Below are 25,171 nucleotides of genomic sequence, written 5' to 3' on the forward strand. Positions count from 1 at the left end.
AAAAGTGTCTTTTCATCACCTCGTAATGAAACCATTCACACTTATGAATCAAATAACATTCAATGTGTTTGATACAACATTTGAACGACATTTAAATGCATCAAAGGTCTCTGAACGACATATGAACAATTAAGGAACCATATATTCTTTTAACTATTATGATGTTGGAATTATCTAACACTAAATAGTAGTGTTCTTTTAACTTGTTATTAGTTGTTGATAAAACACTTCTAAAAACTGGTTATATTTGATATAAATCTATATTTATGTTGTAAAATAATTATAAATTAATACAAAATTGCCGCCTTACATCACGCCTTAAGAAACACCATGACTCGCCATGGCTCGTAAAGCTTGAGGCTTGACCTTGCCGCCATGCCACGCCTCACGCCTTTTAGAACATTGCTAAATAGTTTAGTTTTATCAAATATGTATACTACTATAAAATGAAAACATCAGTTTTTCTTGACAATGTTTGATGGTGGATTCCAACTTGAGTTTGATTATAGGATGCAACACCCTAATAGCAACTAGAAAATTTTGGTGATGTTCTATTAATAATATTTCACTGTTTAAAAAATGCTCAAAGTATTGCTGGTGTTCCATGACCGACTTTTTATGTGCTGCTGGGATGATACGATTTACCATATTTTTTACATGCATTAAAATAATAACATTGTGTAAATATGTAATACTAGGAAAAAAAGGAACAACAAATAATTAAAATGTATAATTATATCAATCTAATTTATCATAATTTTTTTTTGCTGCCGATAGATGATTGTTCTGTTTTATTTTAGAAGGTTTATATCTAACAAAAATTATCCCTCAATATTTGTCATGATGCACTTATAAAATGTGGCAACTTTAATTTTTTATTTTTGTAATTTACTCTTTATTGCCTTCCAGAAAGATTTCGCAGTTGTCACATAGACACAATCCACTGCTTGCCCGACCATTACGCTTATCAACGAACAAATGAAATCAAAACTAATTTTTATATATTTGATCCAACTATTTAAAGAGGGTTAGAGATCTATTAACTAAAATGACCAAAAGAAAACATGTTTTCAGTTTTGCAAAATGGGTTAAAGTCAAGAACCTAATTTATGTCGTATTGTCCGAACAAAACATCATTTTTTTGCTCAATGAATAATTCATCAAAGTCGTTTTTGGTTGACCGGATTGAAACCAGTTCGATAGTTCAGATTCAAAAACGGATTAGACTCCCGTTCGTAAACCGCATTAATCTGGCAAAACCGGATCAAACCAATAAAAAACTAGTAAGTCAAACTGTTTAAAACTGGATCAGATGAAAGTCGAACCGAATCGTTGGTGACGTCATCAGATCCGAATCAAATCAACAATTGGTGCACCTCTACTGTGCACTATACGAACATGATGTAGCGGAGCCACCACCGAAGCCACATCAATCTAGCGTGACCCTTGGATATGCCTAAGAGTTTTTTGAATAATGTAAAATTGTAAAGTGAAAAGAAATTCGTTTAAATATTGTAGAACACTTTTATCCATTAAGGCCCTTTTGGCAGGCCGAGACCATTTTTCATCATCAAGGCAGGTGCTAAAGACTCATTTGAGACCATTTTTCATCATCAAGGCAGGTGCTAAAGACTCATTTTGTACTTCATGGTTTCGTTGTTAGTCTAGGAAATTGCCAAAATATTATTTACCAGGTGTGAGACTCATGTATTACATAAGTTTAATTAAAAAAATTAAATATGAAATTTTAACAATTTGAAAAAGTTTGAATTTATAAGTAAAATAAGAAAAAATTTAAATTATTAAAATTAGCAAGGCTTTAATGTATTGAATACATTACATATATAAACCATTTCTAATAAATACCTTACATATATATTAACTATATTACCTTATACGTGTTAAATTTTTTTAAAAAATTAAACATTAAAATATAAGCAGTAAACATTTTTAAATGTAACACTTTCAAATAAGAAAGGTAGAAACATATTGATTGCAATTTAATTTCATATATAGTATATTTAATATCTTACATATATAAATATATGACTTTAATTTTAAAATTTGAAACAAATCAGAAATTGACAAGTGGATAATATTTATTTCAAAAATACCATAAAATGACAAGTGTCAAAACTCATGATAGATTGACAAGTGGCAAAAAAAAAAAAAAAAAAAAACCTTCATTAAGTTTTTAATAAAAACTATTTTAGGTTGGTTATGACAATTTTTTTCGAAAATTAACCGGTTTGAAACTTGCTCAAATAATGAAAACAATTGAATTAACCTAAAAGGGGATGCTATTTTCTTGAAAACCAGACACCGGATTGGCCGGTCACCAGCCCCCTCACTTATTAAAACCCTCTAGAAACCTCTCCTCATCGCATTGTTCTTCACTCTCTTATCGTCGACACCCATTCCCAATACACTTTTTTTTTTCTCCAACAAGCGTCATGGGTACGCTGAATTTAGTAATTTTTATCAAATTATTCCTGTTCATCTTCTTTTTCTTGTGTTTTTGATCTAACTTCTCTATTTTCTCATTTTAATTGTTGTTCTTTTTGTTGTCTAGGCGGCAAGATCAAGATCGGAATCAACGGTACCAGATCTTATCCACTTTACACTTTTATACCGTTTAATTTCTACAGCTGTTCTTCTGGGACGATTTCGAGTGGCTTAATGTATATTTAACTTGCAGGATTCGGAAGAATCGGTCGATTGGTGGCTAGAGTAGCTTTGCAGAGAGACGATGTTGAACTTGTTGCTGTTAACGATCCATTTATCTCTGTGGAGTACATGGTTAGTAATTTTGATCATCTGACTGTATCTACAGTAGATCTCGGGTTTTAGGGTTTTAAATTCTGATCGGTTTAGTGCTTGCTCTGAACTTAGTTCAGTAGACAGTAGATCCGTGAATTTTATAGTGTTTTGAGTTTGAGTTTAACTTCAATCATGATTTCATTGCAGACATACATGTTTAAGTATGACAGTGTTCATGGTCAATGGAAGCATCATGAACTCAAGGTTAAGGACGACAAAACCCTTCTTTTCGGCGAGAAACCCGTCGCTGTTTTTGGTTCAAGGTGCGTCTGTCGCATGCCCAATTTTGGTTAAATTCATGTTTTCTAGATAAGGCTGATTAATCTCCTGATATTATTAAAGGAACCCAGAGGAGATCCCATGGGCCCAGACCGGAGCTGAGTACGTCGTGGAATCCACCGGAGTTTTTACCGACAAGGACAAAGCGGCTGCTCACTTGAAGGTATACATCCTTTTAAGCGATTTTACAACTTCCATGACTTCCATTTTCTTGTGTACTCCGAGATGAAAGTTTTCATGTTCTTCATAAACTCAAAAAATTCTTATTATCTCGTTTTACCCATATCTTTAGGGAGGTGCTAAGAAGGTCATCATCTCTGCCCCCAGTAAGGATGCTCCCATGTTTGTTGTTGGTGTGAACGAGAAGGAATACAAATCAGATCTTCACATCGTTTCAAACGCCAGTTGCACCACTAACTGCCTTGCCCCTCTGGCCAAGGTTATAAATGACAGATTTGGAATTGTTGAAGGTCTTATGACCACTGTTCACTCCATCACAGGCAAGTTTTCTCAAATTTTCTTGATATTTTTTGTATATATATTTACTTCAATTCTATTAACAGTTTATTTTGATTTGATTATGATTCAGCTACACAGAAGACTGTTGATGGACCATCTGCTAAGGACTGGAGAGGTGGAAGAGCTGCTTCATTCAACATCATTCCCAGCAGCACTGGTGCTGCTAAGGTATTTATTTATTTACTTACAATTTACTATTTAGTCCCTCAAGTTTCAAATACTGCTATTTTTGTTCATAGAGTTTGATAAATGTTTGGAAATCTTGATAGGCTGTTGGAAAAGTCCTCCCTTCATTGAACGGGAAGTTGACCGGAATGTCTTTCCGTGTCCCAACTGTTGATGTCTCTGTTGTTGATCTGACTGTTCGATTGGAAAAGTCTGCAACTTATGATGAGATCAAAGCTGCTATCAAGTAAGCAAAACTTTATTTCATTTTATACTTTATCAAGGTTCTCATGGATGTAATTTGTAATATTGTTTGTTTGGGCTTTGTGATCAGGGAGGAATCTGAAGGAAAGATGAAGGGGATCTTGGGTTACACTGAAGATGATGTGGTGTCCACAGACTTTGTGGGTGACAACAGGTATATTTTTGTTTCTTGTTTCTTTTTGTAGGCATAAGTGGACCACATGTGCATATATTTTGTATCAAGATTAAAAAAGAATGGGAATTTAATAAGTGGAGAATTTATGTGATTTTAACAGGTCGAGCATATTTGATGCAAAGGCTGGAATTGCACTGAATAACAATTTTGTGAAGTTGGTTTCGTGGTATGACAACGAGTGGGGTTACAGGTACTTATTCTTCTTATCTTTTCTTTAGATTTTTTGTATAAATTTATGTGGGTTTTTATTTATTGAAGTCTTTTTTTTTTATGCAGTTCCCGAGTTGTTGATCTGATTGTTCACATGGCATCTGTGGAGTAAGTTGTTTTTTGAGTTGGAAGTAATAAAAGTCTACCTATCCATTCCCCCATGTGTTTAGGGTTTTGATTGATGGGTGGAGAAATGTTTTGGTGTTATGTTGTTATTGCTGGTTTATTATCAAACTTTATAGTGCAATTTTCAGACATTGAGGTGTGTAGTAGTATCAAGTTGGTGTGAAAACTTGTCTTCACTTGCTCTGTTTATTATTGGTGTTTTGAACTAGCCGGCTTAAATATGGTGAAGATTTTATGCACAAATTAATTTTCCAGGTTTTCCTAAAGTGAAATATAGTTTTGAGTTTTTAATTTGAAAATACAATGAAAAATAGTCTTATCTCAAGTTTGGAAGTTGTTATCGTACAAGACAAGTTTGAAAAAAAAAATGTCGACCCAAGAACCAAATTGAAGGCTGGTTTCTGGAAAACGACATGATTAGGTGCTTTGAACAGAGGAATTGGACTCTATCAGATATGATTCGATCCAAATCTAACAACTCTTCTTTTATCTTTTGGAGTTGATTCTTTATGTGCGTTGTACATTTTTGAATGATTCCAACTAAAAATGATGGTTAAGAGAATAACAACTATTGCATTTGGGATGGTTAACCTAAGTTGTGTTAATTGAGAATTTGGAGTTTCGAAGTCCATGTTCTACGTTATCTGAATAAAGAATATTTGACATATTGAATTGCCTTTTTCAACTCCATCAAAGACAAAGTCTAAGATTTTATAATATATTCTGGAAATTGTTTTCTACAACTCTACTAAGGATAATTTTGATGCTTATGGCAATGAGCAAGTACAGAGATATCCTCTTATAAGCTAAAGTTATCGCGGTCATATAGCCCCGCAGTGGTATAGTGGTTTTTTAGTATTATGTATAGGAGTAGGTTAGATTTGCCGTTTTTGGTTTTTTAGTATTATGTATAGGAGTAGGTTAGATTTGCCGTTTCAAGAAAAACGTATTATGTATAATTTTTATTATATATTTATACAAAATTTATATATTAGATTATTAATACTATATACAATTAATATCATGAAAAATCATAACATAATCTATATATAATATTCTAGTATAGTAATATGGAAACTAAAAAGTGTCAAAATGTTATCACAACTCAAGTCGTTCGTGGGTTCTAAGGACTGAAACAGACGAGAAAGGAAAGTTGTCATTTGTTGCTTTGTAGTTTGTAATTAATTATATTTATTATTTGGATTTATTAAGACAAAAATTGTAGTTCACTAGTTAGAAAAATAAAGATTTAATATTGAAATAACACACAATCATTTTTTTCTTTGTCAAAGTATCCCAATATGTATGAAATTGTAAAAGCGGGTATAGCGTCGCTATAGCGTTGATGAGGTTCACAGTAAATAGCGGTCAATAACGCAGCTAATAGCGCCATTGCTATTCATAAACGCTACTTAAAAATAGCAGTTCAGTAACACCGCAAAACGCTATAGCGCGCTATTGATAACATAACTTATAAGAAATGAGTGAGTTGTGAAGTCTTTGGAGAGTTCAAAAGCCATACTAAAAAATGGTGACACCCATTTGTGAACGGTTTATGTCAATCTGCTTCAAGGTAGGTCCATGTTAGATGTCAATACCATTAATGATATTTTTGATGGACTAATGTTTGAACACTGAACCTCTTGTGTGGAGTTCCATATTTCAACAACTAGGTTTCCATCGTGGAGGCCCAAAAGCCATACTTTACAACACTTTCCGTAATTACTAGCATACAACACGTCGGGCTTGTGCATTGATTGTAGAGGTGCAACAAACTAGGGATGAGCAACGGGCCGAACCTGGACCTGACCAGCCCGAAAACCGAAAACCCGAAGACCGAAAACCATGAATTACCTTACCCGAAAACCGGACCGTTTTGGGTGTATCCGGTCCGGGTTCGGTCCGGTCCGGTCCGGTTCCAGGTACTAAACCGGGTTTCGAGTTTTGGACCGAATAAGACTTTCGTAGTGTTGTATAAGGTTTCAAGTTTTGTTTGTCATGTTACTCTCTAGTCTCTAGCATACGATTTTAAATTATAATCTTACTATATAATATCCATCATTTGTATTTTTGTTGTTTGAACAGTTCGACCAAAAAATACATAAATGAAGATGAATGCAAATGTAATAAGTAGCAAACCAAATTTACCGAAATAATAATAACCAAACTATCATTGTACCAAAATAATAATATCCATGTACTAAACCAAATTACCATTATACCATATCAAACAATTTATGAAAAAAAAAAACAATTAAACTTCAATCGGCTTCTTTCCATTCCTTCTATCTTCTTTTTCCTCCATTGCCGCTTCAATCTCTATATATTTAACACCAAAACAAAGTGAGTATCTAAATTTTTTAACAAACAACAAATAAATAATGGGTTTGCGTGATTTTCTTACCCAATCTTGTATACATACTAACGCTTCAACAATCGGCGTATTCAAACGTGTTCTATACTCATCTAGAATTCGACCGCAAGTACTAACGGGTTGTATGCTCATCCCTACAACAAACCATCAGACATTCAAGTTTGGAAAAATATCGTGTATATCTTTATTAAACATCAAAATATCATATTTGCCAAACTTAATTTCGAAATATCATATTTACACTTCATAAAATTTTAAAATATCATATATGTCAATTTTAAACATCAAAATATCATATATGTCCTTAAATATCAAAATATCATATATGTCTTTTTTAAACATCAAAATACCAATGATAATATCTAAAATATATTCCATCTAAAACATGTCAATATTAAACAACAAACACTAGCAATCGGTGCATATATTCCATGGAGAAGGCTGAAGATGAAACATTTTGTTTGTTAAGAGAACGACATTCCAACAATTTAGAAGTAGACGTTCCAATATTATAGATGTAGGGATAATATGGTTAAAGTTTTTAATTATTATAATAATTCTAAGATATAAAAATGATTATAATCTATTAAAAACATTGTACAAAAAAGATTTGGGCAAATATGATATTTTGAAGGTTTATAAAGGGTAAATACGGTATTATGAAATTAAGTTGGACAAATATGATATTTTGATTTTTAATACAGACATATATGAAATTCTTTGACTAAGGTCCAAAATCAAATAAGGACATACAAGACATACAAGTTGTCGAGATCCGGATTATATATGTGATTGTAAGATCCTAATAAAAACAATTTAAAAGATAAAAATGTATATTTATCTATCAGTTAACAATAAGTATTTCAAAACATAAAAAATCATCTTCAATACGTCATTTTATAATAAAAATTGAAAATGAGTTTTTTAGGGTTCATATTTGGTTCAATTAGTTGGTCCATGACACAATCTTATTTTTTAAAATAATAGTAATAATAACGATCTTACAACCTTATGAATTATCTTACGATCCTATCCGACTACGATCATAGTATGATTGAGATTGATTTACCTAGATATGATCGCATGATCGTACTGTTGTATTATCATGATCATGATTTTAAAAACATGAATACATATTGTTTTATGTCTATTCAGAGAATATGAATTAAAAGGTTTATAGTAAATATGTTTAATATAAAAAAAGCTTTATCAAGAATACAATTTGATAAATGGTTCATAAGCATGAATACATGCATGCATGCTATATTGAATATCAGATCAGATTGACACACAAGAAAACAAACAAATAATATTTAGAATCATATATCGATTAGTTGCGAATAATAAATCCAATTATTATTAATAGTTACCAAGTTTTGTCTAGAAACTAGATAAGTCCTTCGTGATCAAATCTGATTATAAGAAAGATAGAAGAAGAATGTCCTTTTATCAGATGAAAGTAAAAGACGTAACAGTTACATTAAAACCAACCTCGTAGTTGCAGATTTTCAACAAGTAAAACAAATGCATGGAAGAAGCTCCCGTCCTTAAAAGATTTTTACATTGCTCTAAGGCTGTAAGCTTCAAATACTCGAGATTTGATGCAGAATATTCTTCGTTCCAATAGCTATGGAAGAAGGAATAAACGGAAACCGATTACTCGGAAAACAGAAGAAACTGGGATTTTGCAGTTTCAAAAATCGCAGAATGAGAGGGATGGATTTCTGGTGCAGAATAAATGAGACCTGAGAGGTCCTATTTGTACTGAATATGAAAGTTAGGATCCCCAAAAAATCGGATCTAATAACGACGTCTAGCCACTCACAGGCTGCCATCTGACAATTCGAATTTCAAACCGATGACGTTGTTATTTGGATTATCATCCGATTTGAACTGGTGTTTATCCAAAACTTTTGGAGGGGTTGGTCTAACCGAATTGAACCGATCTCGCCAAGTGCGCCGAAATAGCGCCATTTCATGCATTCGTGTTATCGGCTAGGCTATGCATGCACGTGTGGGGTTGGCCCATCTCTTGATCCACTTAAAGCCTTTGAAGGCCTATCAAGAGAAAGACATTATAAACTCACTAAATGTTTCTTCCCCCACCAATGTGGGATATAAGGTGTAATTAATTGATAAAATCAACCACATCGTTTATTGAGGTTTAGATAACTTATATAAAGATATTTACAAAAACGACCCCTATAAAAAGGAGTGTAACTAGGATACAGATAAATACAATAAATGAGATATTTTATCCTTTAATACCACCTTCAATCGAAACAGTGGTGGTATGTGACGAAGCATTACATGAAAGTTCTCAAATTGAGCATGTGGAAGACTTTTCGCGAAGATATCTGCCACTTGAAGATTGGTTGGAACAAACTTTGTGTATAGTTTTCCCGAGTTGACAAATTCCTTGATAAAGTGATAATCCAAGTCAATATGTTTGACACACTTATACGAGATAGGATTTTGAGTCATAAATAGAGCATTTTTTTGTCACAAAGAAGAATAGGGCGATCCGATGGTAAAGCATGTATCTCCCGTAGAAGATGAGTTATCCAAACAATTTATGCATCATTGTTGCCATAGCTCTATATTCAGATTCACAACTAGACCATGATACAGTGGGTTGTTTCTTGGCACTCTAGGACACAAGGTTTCCACCAAGAAACACCAAATAACCATATGTGGAGTGACGTATTTCCAGACAACGGGCCCAATCAACATCAGAGTAGCTAACTATAGAAGCTTTTTGAGGACGACTATAGGTGAGGTAAAATGAAATGGTGCCTTTAACATATCTGAGAATTCTCTTAATTGACTGAAAATGAGCGATAGTTGGAGCATGAAGAAATTGAGAGACTTGATTAACAACATAAGCTAAGTCTGGTCTAGTTATTGTCAAGTACTGAAGAGCTCCAACTAACTACCGATAAAGTGTAGGGTCAGAATAGGGTAAGCCATCCACTGTGACGGATTCATGAGGAGTTAAGTGTAGAGCGTAATTTTACCTACGCGTGCATATAAAGAGGGTAAGCCTGTCCCGGTCTGTTAAAAATAATAATATAAAAATTAAAGTCAAAATTAGCCGATGAAGTCTAAACGAAAGTTGTAGAGCGTAATTTTACCTACGCGTGCATATAAAGAACGTCAAAAACGGAGCTCGTATGCGAAAGTTATGGATTTTAGAAGTTTTTGGACAAAAATCGAGAAAATCCCAAAATCCGAGAAATTTCGCATGGCCCAACTTCGGCCACGTCACCTGGAATCTCGCATGCATGCCACGTGCTCATTGCTGATTTGACCGAAGGGAGGCCCAACCGAAGCAGGCCGCGTGTCGCCTCGTGTTCTGATCTGCTGACGAGCCCGAAGTGGTCCAATAAGGATCCGACGCGTGTGCCTCGGTGGCGAGCCCTAGCATGCGAGACGTGTCCGACGCGTGTCCTCCTCCGGGTCCGAACCACGTGCCTTCGCCTCCTGATGCCACCTGCCCTCGCTGCTGACACCCTTCTCTCGGCCGACTTCGGATCTCACCCTATAAATAGAAGGCTTGCGAGCCTTCCCGGGTAATTTTAGGAAATTGCCATTTTTCACCCATTTTCAATATTTTCACTATTTCCACTTCACCCAAAGCCCCGAGATTAATTCCAACGCCCGGAACACGCCCCGGAGTGCCCGAGAAGCCCGATAAATTTATCTTTTCGGTTTTGAAGCCCGACCCTTGCAGAGCCCGGTTTCTCAATAAAACTCCCGGTTTTATTAGAAACGATCGTTTTAGGAAACGAAGTGCTGCCCGATTATCGTTAAATCAAGTGAGTGTGTAGTTACTTTCACCTTACACATAGATATGAAGTATTTTATATAAACTACATGCTGTGTGAATATATATTGTTTGTTTATTTGAGATGGATGTTGAAGGAATGATTTATACAGGTTTTTAAATAATTTAAATTGTATATGTATTTTTATCTACAAAAATGTTGGGTAAAACATGGGTAGATGAAATAGTGGGTGTGTGATGAAAGGTGAGTTGGATAAATGAGATGATGTCACACCCTCAAAACCAAATGAACGGCGGAAACGTTCTGGGGTGGAGGACATCATGTACAGTATCACAACAATGCAAGTAGTAAACAAGCAACAACATCATCCATTGCATTAATAATATAATTTCATACAAGTGTGTTCCGTTAAGTTTTAAAGACACCAAAACAATATACATCAAAAATATAAGATGAGTCTTGAACGAGCTCCATCTTCTCAAAACCTGGCTCCGGTACCTGTCTACTGGTGACCTGAGAATACAAGTTACTTTGAAAGAGTTTATCAGCTTTAGAGCTGGTGAGTTCATAAGTATATTAGTGTCTGTGTTTGTATGAAAGCATTTGTAAGATGTTTTGTAAGATGTACAGTGTGTTTTGTAAAAGTTTTGTATTTGTTTGAACTATCCTAGAAAACCCTTTGTTTCCTACTAAAAGTAGCCTTCTACCAAGGCATCTAGTGTCTGTGTGTGTATCCTTTGTAAAAGAGAGTATTTTCCCAAATCCGACTATCATTAACCAAAAATATAGTTTTTACATTATTGTTTATTGTGTGAAATCACAAAGTAAAATGTAAAGGGAAAATGTTATAGTACTTTAATGTAGTATTATAAAACTACTGTTGTACTAACTACCTTAAGCCAATTGTATATTTTAAGGTAACATGTGATCGACCTGTATCTTGCTACCGACTCAATAGTAAAGTGAAAATGTAAGATGCCACAAAAATGACGTTTGGCACCCGTAGACTTGCAAGTCCCACTGTAGCGAGCAGCAAGGTGTAGGATAGTCAATCCAGTATAGATCTATACACAAACTCATACGCTCCCCAATTAAGGAGATTCTGATACAAAAACAGTCATGGCAGGTAGTGCCATGCCCTGTTTAATGGCTCACATAAATGTATTAATGTAAATGTTATGTGAATTGTGTGCTAGCTGTATTGTGTGTTCTTTCTCTGTCTAGCCTGTATGTTTGTTTCTCATCACTCTGTTTCATGTTTGTTTCTCATTATAGTATGTATTGACTCATGTATGAACTGACTCATTGTATGTTTCATCGTTCTAGTAATAGTATCTTCCTAAACTACCCCTATGGTAGCTTACTAGCAATGTATGAACATGTTTGTATACCCTTGCTACCCAAGGGTATGGACTTGAATGAAGGAAAACCTTTTATATCTATATACATATACATAATATATAACTAGGATTCAAACGACCCTCGGACAACTAACCTTGATACCCTAAGACCACAATCAAACAAGAACAGGAAGTAGGGTAGACTAGCAGTCCTAAGTCCTTCCAATCCTACTTATATAACTATATTTATATAGATACACATACTATAAGTTAGAAGAGGTTGATAACAAACCTTTTATATCTATATACATATACATAATATATAACTAGGATTCAAACGACCCTCGGACAACTAACCTTGATACCCTAAGACCACAATCAAATAAGAACAGGAAGTAGGGTAGACTAGCAGTCCTAAGTCCTTCTTAATCCTACTTATATAACTATATTTATATAGATACACATAATATAAGTTAAAAGAGTTTGATAAATGTATTTGACAATAAAAGAGTTTGTAAAACAGTTTGATAAACTGTTTGAAAAGTAAGAAAACCATTTGCTTGGTAGTTATTAATCACATGTGATTGATATAATAACTACAATTGTTCAACTTGTATCCCCCCCATAAAAGCATTTAAAAACATTTAAAAGGTTAATTAAGGGGTATGAACTCACCTGTAGTTGGTGGTTTGGATGAACTGAAGAAATAGGATTGCTAGGTGTCAAGTGAAGACTTGTACACACACAATGATCCTATTTAACATATAAATACAACATATATGTATCTAATTAGACTTTAAACAACTAATTAGCAAAGTTAAGACATCCTAAGACAAGTTAAACACCTTATATAAGTGTTATAAGTCTCAAGGAATGCATCTAAGTGTTGTAGAACAATGCTATAGGGTTTAGGGTTCAAAAGAAACCCTAACTTGAGTTTACGGTTTTGTGACCTCAACCCAATGGGTTTACGGTCGTAAACCCTAGAGTTTACGGCCGTAAACTCCCCCTCTTTTGACCATTTGTTGATTTGAAGGTTTCTAAGTCCATTGAAGTGTTTCCTCTTGAAGTATAAGCCTAAGGAAGAAGCTAGGGCACCATTTCACTCCTATTTGGAGTTTACGGCCCAAAGACCACATCCCTTTGGGTTTACGGTCGTAAACCCTTATGGATGTTGGTATTTTGATGATTTCAAGTCCTTAACACATCAAGGTAAGGATCCAAGTTAGTTACCTAGGCTTAGGAAGGGACTAGGGACATTTTGGTCCCTTAAAATGGGTTTACGGTTCAAGAATGTTCTTGGACCGTAAACACCATTTTCTTGGTGTTTCTTGGATGATTTCATGTTATAATGAAGTATAGAAAGCTTAAACACACTCTAGAATAGAAGTACTTACTATATGGAAGCTTGAAATGAGCCAAAATGCCAAGAACACTTAGTGTGTGTTCTTGGTGTTCTTAGTGAAAATGGAAGAATCAACCTTTTGGAATGATTTCACGGTTAGAAGGGTGTTAAAACACTAGATTAAGTGATCTACTAACTTGAAATGGTTGAAAACACTTACTAGATCGAGATTTGGAATAAATCCCGGGATGATACTTGAGAGGATTTGCTTTTGTTCTTGAGGAATTTGGAAAAATGACATAAAATGACAAGTGTCATATATATACTCCAAATTTCTGGGTTTTTGGCTGAAAATAATTTATTCCGGTAGTAAACTCCAATTTCTTGAAGTTTAGAAATAACAGTGTTGCACTATAACCCTAGGGCATCCTCTCTCCTGGTATCTCCTAAAGTGTAAATCCTAAAATAATCAAACTTAATCCAAAAAGTCTGAAAATTTAACTGTAACTGATTTGACTTCTATTGAATTGACATGTTGTACAGAATAGAAATTTTGGGTTGTCACATCATCCCCTCCTTAGAAGGAATTTCGTCCCGAAATTAGAATTTAAGCAAATAAGTAGTTACAAGGAACTAAGTAAAAAGACGAGGATATTTCAGTTTCATCTGATCCTCTCGCTCCCAAGTGAATTCAGGTCCTCGCTTGGCGTTCCAGCGAACCTTCACTATCGGGATGCGGCTTTGTTTCGTTTGCTTGACCTCCCGGTCCATGATCTCTACTGGTTCTTCCACGAAGTTGAGGCTGTCGTTGATCTCGATCTCGTCGAGTGGGATTACAAGAGTCTCGTCGGACAGACACTTTTTCAAGTTCGAGACGTGGAAGGTTGAATGTACGTTACTGAGTTCGCTCGGTAAGTTAAGTTTGTAAGCTACTGGGCCGATTCTGGCAAGAATCTCGAAAGGCCCAATGTACCTTGGATTTAGCTTTCCACGCTTTCCGAAGCGTATCAAGCCCTTCCAGGGTGAGACCTTCAATAGAACATGGTCGCCCACCTGGAATTCCAACGGTTTCCTTCGTTTATCAGCGTAGCTTTTCTGTCGGTCTCTGGAGGCTTTCAGTCGTTCACGGATCTGAACGATCTTCTCCGTCGTTTCCCGTATGATTTCCGGACCTGTGAGAGTGCTTTCAGGAACTCGTCCCTTAGCTAACTGGGTATCACCCACCTCAGCCCATCACAGAGGGGATCTGCACTTTCGGCCGTAGAGGGCCTCAAATGGAGCAGCCTTTATGCTTGTGTGATAACTGTTGTTGTAGGAAAATTCTACAAGGGGTAAATGAGTATCCCATGTTTTCCCAAAGTCAATCACACAGGCTCGCAACATGTCCTCTAAGGTTTGGATAGTCCTCTCACTTTGCCCGTCTGTCTGCGGATGGTAGGCTGTACTCATGTCCAGCCTAGTTCCTAAGGAACCTTGTAGTGATTGCCAGAACCTAGAAGTGAACCTACTATCTCTGTCCGAGATAATGGATATAGGAACACCATGCAGTCGTACAATCTCTCTAATGTAAGTTCTTGTAAGCTTCTCCATCTTGTCTGTCTCTTTGATAGGCAGGAAGTGCGCGGACTTGGTCAATATGTCGACGATGACCCATATGGTATCAAGTCCACCCGTTGTCTTGGGCAACTTGGTTATGAAATCCATAGTGATCCGCTCCCACTTCCATTCTGGGATCTCAGGCTGTTGAAGAAGACCTGAGGGTTTCTGGTACTCGACCTTGACCTTTGCGCAAGTAAGGCATTTACTTACGAAGGTAGCAATCTCTGCTTTCATGTTAGGCCACCAGTATAACTTTTTAAGATCCAGATACATCTTATCTGAACCTGGGTGAACGGAATAACGAGTGTTGTGCGCCTCATTCATGACCAAGTCTCTGAAACCACCTAGTTTCGGGGTCCATATCCGATCCATGAGATAAAAAGCTCCGCCACCCTTAACTTCCAAGTTCTTATCCATCCCTCGCAGGGATTCACTGGTCACATTTTCAGGCTTCAAAGCGTCGAGCTGAGCCACCTGTATTTGTGTGGATAAGTGCGAATGGATAGTCATAGTCAATGACTTGACTTTACGACCAGAATATTCTTTCCGACTTAGGGCGTCAGCTACTACATTGGCCTTGCCGGGATGATAACGAATTTCGCATTCGTAGTCACTGAGTAGCTCGACCCACCGTCGTTGTCTCATGTTGAGCTCCTTCTGATCGAATATGTGTTGTAGGCTCTTGTGGTCCGTAAAGATTGTGCTCTTTGTACCGTACATGTAGTGTCTCCAGATCTTCAAAGCAAAAACAACTGCTCCTAGTTCAAGATCGTGCGTCGTATAGTTGACCTCATGTGTTTTCAGCTGCCTCGAGGCATAGGCGATGACCTTACCTCGCTGCATCAGAACACATCCGAGACCTTGGTTCGATGCATCGCAATAGACAACGAAGTCTTCTATCCCTTCGGGGAGGGATAGTATTGGTGCAGTGCACAAGGCTCGTTTGAGCGTTTGGAACGCTCTCTCCTGCTTTTCTTCCCATTCAAAGGATACGCCCTTCTAGGTAAGCGTTGTAAGAGGCTTTGCAATGCGGGATAAGTTCTGAATGAACCGGCGATAGTAGCCAGCAAGGCCTAGAAATTGACGAATTTCTGTAGGCGTCTTCGGTGCTGACCAGCTCTCAATGGCTTTGATTTTGGATGGGTCCACATGTATTCCTTCCTTGCTAACCACGTGCCCTAAGAATTCGACTCGGCGGATCCAAAATTCGCATTTCGAGAACTTCGCATAAAGCTTCTCCGCGCGTAGGGTTTCTAAGACTAATCGCAGATGTTGACTATGTTCCTCCTTAGTACGAGAGTAGATAAGTATGTCATCGATGAAGACGATGACGAACTGATCCAAGTAAGGACGACACACCCTATTCATTAAATCCATGAATACAGCGGGCGCGTTTGTTAATCCGAACGGCATCACTACGAATTCGTAGTGCCCATAACGAGTTCGGAAGGCTGTCTTTGGAACATCCTCCCCTAGCACTCGTAACTGGCGATATCCGGATCTTAAGTCGATTTTAGAAAAGAAATTCGCCCCTTGAGGTTGATCGAATAAATCGTCTATCCTAGGCAAAGGATAATGATTCTTGACGGTCAGTTTGTTGAGCTCCCTGTAGTCGATGCACATACGAAAAGATCCGTCTTTCTTCTTGACGAACAAGACTGGAGCTCCCCAGGGTGAGAAGCTTGGTCTTATAAAGCCCTTGCTGAGCAGTTCGTTAAGTTGACAGGATAGTTCTTGCATCTCTGCAGGTGCTAGACGATAAGGCGATTTGGCTACGGGAGTAGCCCCTGGAACTAAGTCGATTCTGAACTCGACTTGTCGTTGCGGAGGTAATCCTGGTAGCTCTTCTGGAAAGATGTCGGGAAAGTCGTGTACTACTGGAATGTTCTTGATGTCTTTCGCTTCTTGGCTCACATCGACCACATGAGCAAGGAATGCGCGACATTCCTTTCGCAAGAAGTTCTGAGCTTGAATGCTCGAGATGATACGAAGGTTTGTGCCGGGTTTGTCGCCATAAACTACTAGGGTTTCGCCAGACGAAAGATTAAGGCGAACTGCCTTTTCGTAACACATGATGTCGGCACGCTGAAGACTCAACCAATCCATGCCAATGATGATGTCGAAACTTTTAATTGAGACTGGCATGAGATCGATCGAGAATGAATGGCTATCTAAAGTTAAGGTACACCCTATGTATATGCAGCTAGTGCTCTCTGTCTTCCCATTAGCCATTTCTACTGTGAACGGTTCTTTGAGTGCTCGTGATTTTTGCTTAAGTAAATGAGCAAATTTCTGATTCACGAAGCTTCTCTCCGCTCCACTATCAAATAGTATACAAGCATAAGAGTTGTCGAGGAGAAACGTACCAGTGACCACGGTAGGGTCGGCAACCGCCTCCTCATGGCCTATAGCCAGAACTCTTCCTACTCCACCGGCATTCCCTGCCTTGGGGCAGTTCCTCTTGTAGTGGCCCACATCGCCACAATTGTAGCAAGATTGGCCCACTCCAGCGCCGGGGACTTGGGTGATTGGCCTCGCTGGAGATTTACAGAAACGGGCTGTATGCCCCTTCCTGTTGCAGTTTACACACTGCATGTCCCGACAGGCTCCCATATGATGGTAGTTGCACTTGTTGCATAAAGGCAAACTTCCAGAATACTGCTTTATTGGAATAGCAGCAGTGGCAGGTGCTGTCGCACTATGAACTGCCACCGTCTGCTGTTTCTTCGCAGCCTTCTTCTTTTTCTTGTCATCCCAGAATTTCCGCTTGGACTCTGCAGTTCTGGCGGTTTCTGAGATGGCCAGGGTGGTTGTTGCAGCCGGGGTACGGGCCCCATGGTCAACTAGTTGCTGTGCCAATCGCTTGGCACTATCAAATGTAGTGGGGCGTGATGACAATACATTTCCCTGGTATGGTGGCACCAGCCCCCATATATACCTCTCGATCTTCTTTCCCTCTGTATGAATCATGTTGGGACAGAGGGCCACCAGTTCACAGAACCTGGCGGTATATGCTACGATGTCGGTGCCTTTCATGGTTAGGCGCCAAAGTTCTTCCTCCAGCTTTTGGATCTCGCCCCTCGGGCAGTACTCCTCAATCATGAGGTCTTTTAAAGTATCCCAGCCCATATCATTTGCCACTGAAAGAGATAGTGACTTAACATGGCTATTCCACCATGTTAGGGCTCTGGTTTCAAAGGTGCAAGCAGCGAACTTCACCTTGCTCCCTTCTGGACAGGAGCAGATTGCGAAAACCGATTCGGTTTTCTCAAACCATTGCGAGAGTACAATGACTCCGCCAGTTCCTCTGAAGGATAATGGCTTGCAGTTTGTAAAATCTTTGTAGGAGCACTCTCTCGAGCGCACAGGGGTTTCAACCTGTATTGTTGGAATATGAGTCCCTCCTCCAGTGGAACTTGAAGAATGATATTCAGCCATGGCTGTTGCCACAGCCGCAGCTACAACAACATTGAGGGCTGCTGTATCAAATTGAGGAATAGGTGGTGGAGGATTACGTCTTGTTGACTTACGTGGAGGCATCTTTTAGCTGAAAGTTTAGAATGAATAAGATATTGATAAGCATTTGACATGAACATTGATGAGAATGACTCATGGACTAACTCTCCATAGCCCAACAACATAATTAAATGGAATACTTGAATGAAGATGAAAGCATTTGGATAATAATTTCCATTAGATTTTTATATCTGTCAAAGATATTGGAATTACAGATGTAATGAGTTTGGGGAAAAATGACCTAGAAGTAGGTCTTACATCAACCAAGATGGGAAAATTTTGACAGTATACTACCTAATCAAAACCTAGCAGGTCTAAGATTTATAAGGATAGGAAATTAGACTTAAGTTTTTACATAACTAAGTTATATCCAAAAGAGAAGTCGGTAAGATTTTAACGACGACGAGAACTGCTTGAGTGAGTACTTGAATCCGATAGGAGACGGTCTATGTCCCTCACACGCCTATCAGACCTTGCTTGCTGAGCTCGAAGTTCCCTGACTTCAACTCGGGTTTCAGCAAGTTCCCTCTGAAGCATTGCATTGCTAACCTGAGCCCTTTCATGAGCGGACTCCAGCTGGCGAATGCGGACAGTGTTAATACCAGAATTGGCATCCACTTCTACTACCCGGTCGATAGCTGCTCGACCCTGCTCGGTGTTCCGAGCAATCCTACGAACCATGATAGGTAGGACCCTATCAGCTGTACCTCCCTCAGTAAGGTTGTAGAAACTTCTGTCTCCATTGTAGGGAAAAGGTTGACCTTGTGCCTGACTCCACCTATTCAGGTTTGTGGCCCACAAAGGTGTGGGTCCTTGAAATGCGGGACGAGGGTTTGGGTTTTGAACAGCTGGGGGTTGGTTGTTGACTTCTGGCTCCGAGTCGGAACCATCAGAAAAACCTTCAGCTTCATAATCATCTAAAGGAATTGGGTGATTATCTTCTGGTTCTTCTTCCAACCATTCTGCGTTGTCGTGGTTGGGAAAGTACGGGTCTCCGGGAAGATGAAATCCAGCCATTAAATCTACGCGAGAAAAGGGATATAAGAAATAACTAAATTAAACTAACTAACTAAATAAATAATTATAAGATGATCTTTATCAGTTGCCTCAATACTTGTTTAAAGCATACCAGTTATATGTCATGCAGACGGGATAGACCTTCGAATAAGTAACCCTAACCCTAAGCCCACAACCAAACAAGGAACAAGAAGTAAGGCAAAGATCACAGATTCTAAGTCTATGACATCCTAGTACATATAACTTTAGTGTATCCACTAAACAACCATTGATATACTAATAAAGACCTTTAGTTCTCGAATAAGTAATTATAGTAACACAAAATACTCCTATAGTATTTTAAGTTTAATGTTTTGTTCTACTGTTCTTGTTGTAGAAGTGTTGGTAAGTTTTTAGACTTGTTGCAACCTCACAACCACACTTAGGCACACGCTAATCACTCCTCGGATAATGTAGTTGATCAGGCTACATCTTCCCAGGGTTGACCATATGTCTCTAAGTCTGCTTATGCTGTCCACCAATCGTAATACTTTTGTTCTGGCCTAGTGACACTGATTTTAGTATGAATGCAGGTATGTATACTTTATTAAATATTTTATTATTTAAAGTATAAACTCTTCATCATAGTATTTTAAATCCCGCTTGTGTTTATAGTTCGTATATCTTTTATGGGTTGATACACTCGATTCACTATAAACAATGCTCTGATACCAATCTGTCACACCCTCAAAAACAAATGAACGGCGGAAACGTTCTGGGGTGGAGGACGTCATGTACAGTATCACAACAATGCAAGTAGTAAACAAGCAACAACATCATCCATTGCATTAATAATATAATTTCATACAAGTGTGTTCCGTTAAGTTTTAAAGACACCAAAACAATATACATCAAAAATATAAGATGAGTCTTGAACGAGCTCCATCTTCTCAAAACCTGGCTCCGGTACCTGTCTACTGGTGACCTGAGAATACAAGTTATTTTGAAAGAGTTTATCAGCTTTAGAGCTGGTGAGTTCATAAGTATATTAGTGTCTGTGTTTGTATGAAAGCATTTGTAAGATGTACAGTGTGTTTTGTAAAAGTTTTGTATTTGTTTGAACTATCCTAGAAAACCCTATGTTTCCTACTAAAAGTAGCCTTCTACCAAGGTATCTAGTGTCTGTGTGTGTATCCTTTGTAAAAGAGAGTATTTTCCCAAATCCGACTATCATTAACCAAAAATATAGTTTTTACATTATTGTTTATTGTGTGAAATCACAAAGTAAAATGTAAAGGGAAAATGTTATAGTACTTTAATGTAGTATTATGAAACTACTGTTGTACTAACTACCTTAAGCCAATTGTATATTTTAAGGTAACATGTGATCGGCCTGTATCTTGCTACCGACTCAATAGTAAAGTGACAATGTAAGATGCCACAAAAATGACGTTTGGCACCCGTAGACTTGCAAGTCCCACTGTAGCGAGCAGCAAGGTGTAGGATAGTCAATCCAGTATAGATCTATACACAAACTCATACGCTCCCCAATTAAGGAGATTCTGATACAAAAACAGTCATGGCAGGTAGTGCCATGCCCTGTTTAATGGCTCACATAAATGTATTAATGTAAATGTTATGTGAATTGTGTGCTAGCTGTATTGTGTGTTCTTTCTCTGTCTAGCCTGTATGTTTGTTTCTCATCACTCTGTTTCATGTTTGTTTCTCATTATAGTATGTATTGACTCATGTATGAACTGACTCATTGTATGTTTCATCGTTCTAGTAATAGTATCTTCCTAAACTACCCCTATGGTAGCTTACTAGCAATGTATGAACATGTTTGTATACCCTTGCTACCCAAGGGTATGGACTTGAATGAAGGAAAACCTTTTATATCTATATACATATACATAATATATAACTAGGATTCAAACGACCCTCGGACAACTAACCTTGATACCCTAAGACCACAATCAAACAAGAACAAGAAGTAGGGTAGACTAGCAGTCCTAAGTCCTTCCAATCCTACTTATATAACTATATTTATATAGATACACATACTATAAGTTAGAAGAGGTTGATAACAAACCTTTTATATCTATATACATATACATAATATATAACTAGGATTCAAACGACCCTCGGACAACTAACCTTGATACCCTAAGACCACAATCAAATAAGAACAGGAAGTAGGGTAGACTAGCAGTCCTAAGTCCTTCTTAATCCTACTTATATAACTATATTTATATAGATACACATAATATAAGTTAAAAGAGTTTGATAAATGTATTTGACAATAAAAGAGTTTGTAAAACAGTTTGATAAACTGTTTGAAAAGTAAGAAAACCATTTGCTTGGTAGTTATTAATCACATGTGATTGATATAATAACTACAATTGTTCAAATTGTATCCCCCCCATAAAAGCATTTAAAAACATTTAAAAGGTTAATTAAGGGGTATGAACTCACCTGTAGTTGGTGGTTTGGATGAACTGAAGAAATAAGATTGCTAGGTGTCAAGTGAAGACTTGTACACCCACAATGATCCTATTTAACATATAAATACAACATATATGTATCTAATTAGACTTTAAACAACTAATTAGCAAAGTTAAGACATCCTAAGACAAGTTAAACACCTTATATAAGTGTTATAAGTCTCAAGGAATGCATCTAAGTGTTGTAGAACAATGCTATAGGGTTTAGGGTTCAAAAGAAACCCTAACTTGAGTTTACGGTTTTGTGACCTCAACCCAATGGGTTTATGGTCATAAACCCTAGAGTTTACGGCCGTAAACTCCCCCTCTTTTGACCATTTGTTGATTTGAAGGTTTCTAAGTCCATTGAAGTGTTTCCTCTTGAAGTATAAGCCTAAGGAAGAAGCTAGGGCACCATTTCACTCCTATTTGGAGTTTACGGCCCAAAGACCACATCCCTTTGGGTTTACGGTCGTAAACCCTTATGGATGTTGGTATTTTGATGATTTCAAGTCCTTAACACATCAAGGTAAGGATCCAAGTTAGTTACCTAGGCTTAGGAAGGGACTAGGGACATTTTGGTCCCTTAAAATGGGTTTACGGTTCAAGAATGTTCTTGGACCGTAAACACCATTTTCTTGGTGTTTCTTGGATGATTTCATGTTATAATGAAGTATAGCAAGCTTAAACACACTCTAGGATAGAAGTACTTACTATATGGAAGCTTGAAATGAGCCAAAATGCCAAGAACACTTAGTGTGTGTTCTTGGTGTTCTTGGTGAAAATGGAAGAATCAACCTTTTGGAATGATTTCACGGTTAGAAGGGTGTTAAAACACTAGATTAAGTGATCTACTAACTTGAAATGGTTGAAAACACTTACTAGATCGAGATTTGGAATAAATCCCGGGATGATACTTGAGAGGATTTGCTTTTGTTCTTGAGGAATTTGGAAAAATGACATAAAATGACAAGTGTCATATATATACTCCAAATTTCTGGGTTTTTGGCTGAAAATAATTTATTCCGGTAGCAAACTCCAATTTCTTGAAGTTTAGAAATAACAGTGTTGCACTATAACCCTAGGGCATCCTCTCTCCTGGTATCTCCTAAAGTGTAAATCCTAAAATAATCAAACATAATCCAAAAAGTCTGAAAATTTAACTGTAACTGATTTGACTTCTATTGAATTGACATGTCGTACAGAATAGAAATTTTGGGTTGTCACAGATGATCAGTGATATCGATCATGAGTTGAGAGTGAGTGGTGAAATATGAGAGAATCACTTACCCAAACGTGGCCCCCGTCATTCAGCAGAGTATGGATGACAACCATGGACTATTCTAGATGATCTGTGGAACACTAGCAGGCTCGCAACCTGTAAGTGTGTGAACTATATGTTCATCAGTTGTACTCTAAAAACCCATTGACATGTATTGCGGGGGGAGGGGGGGGGGATTCCCGTGAATAATACTGTCGATAAATAAGAGCTATGGACTTAGCACATGGCGACGATGTGACTTCGTGCCTATTTGACATAAATTGCTGAGGGAAAGCAATGTTGTCACCCCGACGTTTATCTTATTTGACATAAATTGCGGAGGAAAGCAATGTTGTCACCCTATTGGTTGTCTTGTTTGACATAAATTGCTGAGGAAAGCAATGTTGTCATCTTATTGGTTGTTTTATGTTAGGTTGTCTTGTTTGACATAAATTGTTGAGGAAAGCAATGGTGTCACCCCTAGTGAAAATCCTTAGGCTAGGTCCCTTGTGATAGTTGTTTTAGGGACGTAAAGTGAGGATAATGGGAATGGGTAATTAGGGTTATTTTTGGTTGATGAAATTAATAAATTTATTGTTGATTGAGAACTTAATAAGTTTATTATTTATTGTGGGTTGAAAACCCTATATGCTCACCAGGCTCCCAAGCCTGACCCACTCAGCTTTTTATATTACAGGTAGTGGACCCCGAGCATAGTCGGATGATGATGAGTGATATTTGGATTATAGGCCAGTAGTTGTAAATAACTGTTGTAAGGCTTATAATGTCTTGTTTATGCTTTTGATCTGTATCGGAACATGACATCCCGAGGTTTTGATATGAAATGAAAATATATATTTCTTAAAGAAAGGTTTTGATAAACTTTTATCATGTTTTGTTTTGGGAATGAATTCCGCAACATCTTTTAAAAGGATTACTCTGATTTTATTTTAAAAAACATAAAATAAATCAGTCTTTTCTAGCCGAGAAATTAGGGGATGTCACAGTTTGTATCAGAGCATTAGTTTAAGCGAACTAGGAATTTGTAGGATTTCTAGACTTAAACTTAGAATGCTAAGCGATGATTGTGAGATGAGTGTCTACTATATTTTAGACACGAGCACAAGTTTATTTTATGAAAGATGCCTAAAATGTTTTATGTGTTAAATATTTTATGTTATAGCTATAAGGATGCCTTATATGCTATTATTTGTTCGGATCTATGGTCTGTTGCTGACCAGATCTGGAAACTTTATGTGTTTAGGATTCTAAGCGTATGACTACGATATTAGAACTAGCATGTAAACGTTTCGGAGTGACAAGGAGATTTATACGTCTATCGTAAATAAAGCTTTCCTATCTTAAATTCTCGCCCAGTACACCGAACATCTGCTTGGGTGTACAAAACATTATGGCGAAGATTCGTAAAGAATTGAGTAGATGGAGGAAATGAAAAGCTTATGATAGTGAATGATACCTATTAGAAGATATCGTAAGAGTGGTATCTTGCCTTTAGAATATGTTTGCTAAAATAACGGAACGTTTAGAGGGGTACAGTACGTCTGAACTACACCTTCGATTGGCAGGATGATGGAATGATTGGTGTAATTCTTGAAGTTGTCCCATCGTCTGGAATTTCCATCACCAACCAAGTTGAAGTAGAATTGATGATTGAAGATACGCATGGAAGAAGTCCTAGTAGAGTCTAGGAAAATTTTATGATTAATTGGACACATTCGTATGTGTTAAATTGTTTTGTGATTTTAGGACTTGGGGACTGCGAGACCGTACTTGGGACGAGTATGAGTAGGTGTGAATAGTAGTAGAGATCTATACTACTAGAAGTACAGGACTCACACTTGGATCAGGGAAAGTCACAAGGTTACCAAGGAACTAGTAATTGATTCCGTC

The 25,171-nt window shown here is 37.3% G+C and overlaps 1 protein-coding gene across 1 annotated transcript; it reads left to right on the forward strand.

Annotated features, from left to right (window-relative positions):
* The first annotated feature begins 2,329 nt into the window (after nt 1–2,329).
* LOC145107680 (glyceraldehyde-3-phosphate dehydrogenase, cytosolic) lies at nt 2,330–4,747 on the forward strand. The gene is made up of 11 exons (XM_079044624.1): nt 2,330–2,457; nt 2,573–2,599; nt 2,699–2,799; nt 2,968–3,083; nt 3,163–3,262; nt 3,392–3,599; nt 3,689–3,786; nt 3,888–4,030; nt 4,118–4,201; nt 4,323–4,412; nt 4,499–4,747. Exons 1-11 carry the CDS (start codon nt 2,454–2,456, stop codon nt 4,542–4,544), a joined length of 1,017 nt encoding a protein of 338 aa, XP_078900750.1. The 5' UTR covers nt 2,330–2,453; the 3' UTR covers nt 4,545–4,747.
* The last annotated feature ends 20,424 nt before the right edge of the window (nt 4,748–25,171 follow it).

Source organism: Lactuca virosa, chromosome 4 (assembly GCF_052849685.1).
Source record: "Lactuca virosa cultivar CGN04683 chromosome 4, Lactuca_virosa_CGN04683_v6, whole genome shotgun sequence".
Classification (NCBI taxonomy): Eukaryota; Viridiplantae; Streptophyta; class Magnoliopsida; order Asterales; family Asteraceae; genus Lactuca; species Lactuca virosa.

Bases quoted from the DNA above. Each gene is read 5' to 3' on its own strand.
- LOC145107680 (XM_079044624.1), top strand. The intron at 2,800-2,967 runs GTTAGTAATTTT...ATTTCATTGCAG, and splicing joins TTATCTCTGTGGAGTACATG to ACATACATGTTTAAGTATGA. The intron at 3,787-3,887 runs GTATTTATTTAT...AAATCTTGATAG, and splicing joins GCAGCACTGGTGCTGCTAAG to GCTGTTGGAAAAGTCCTCCC.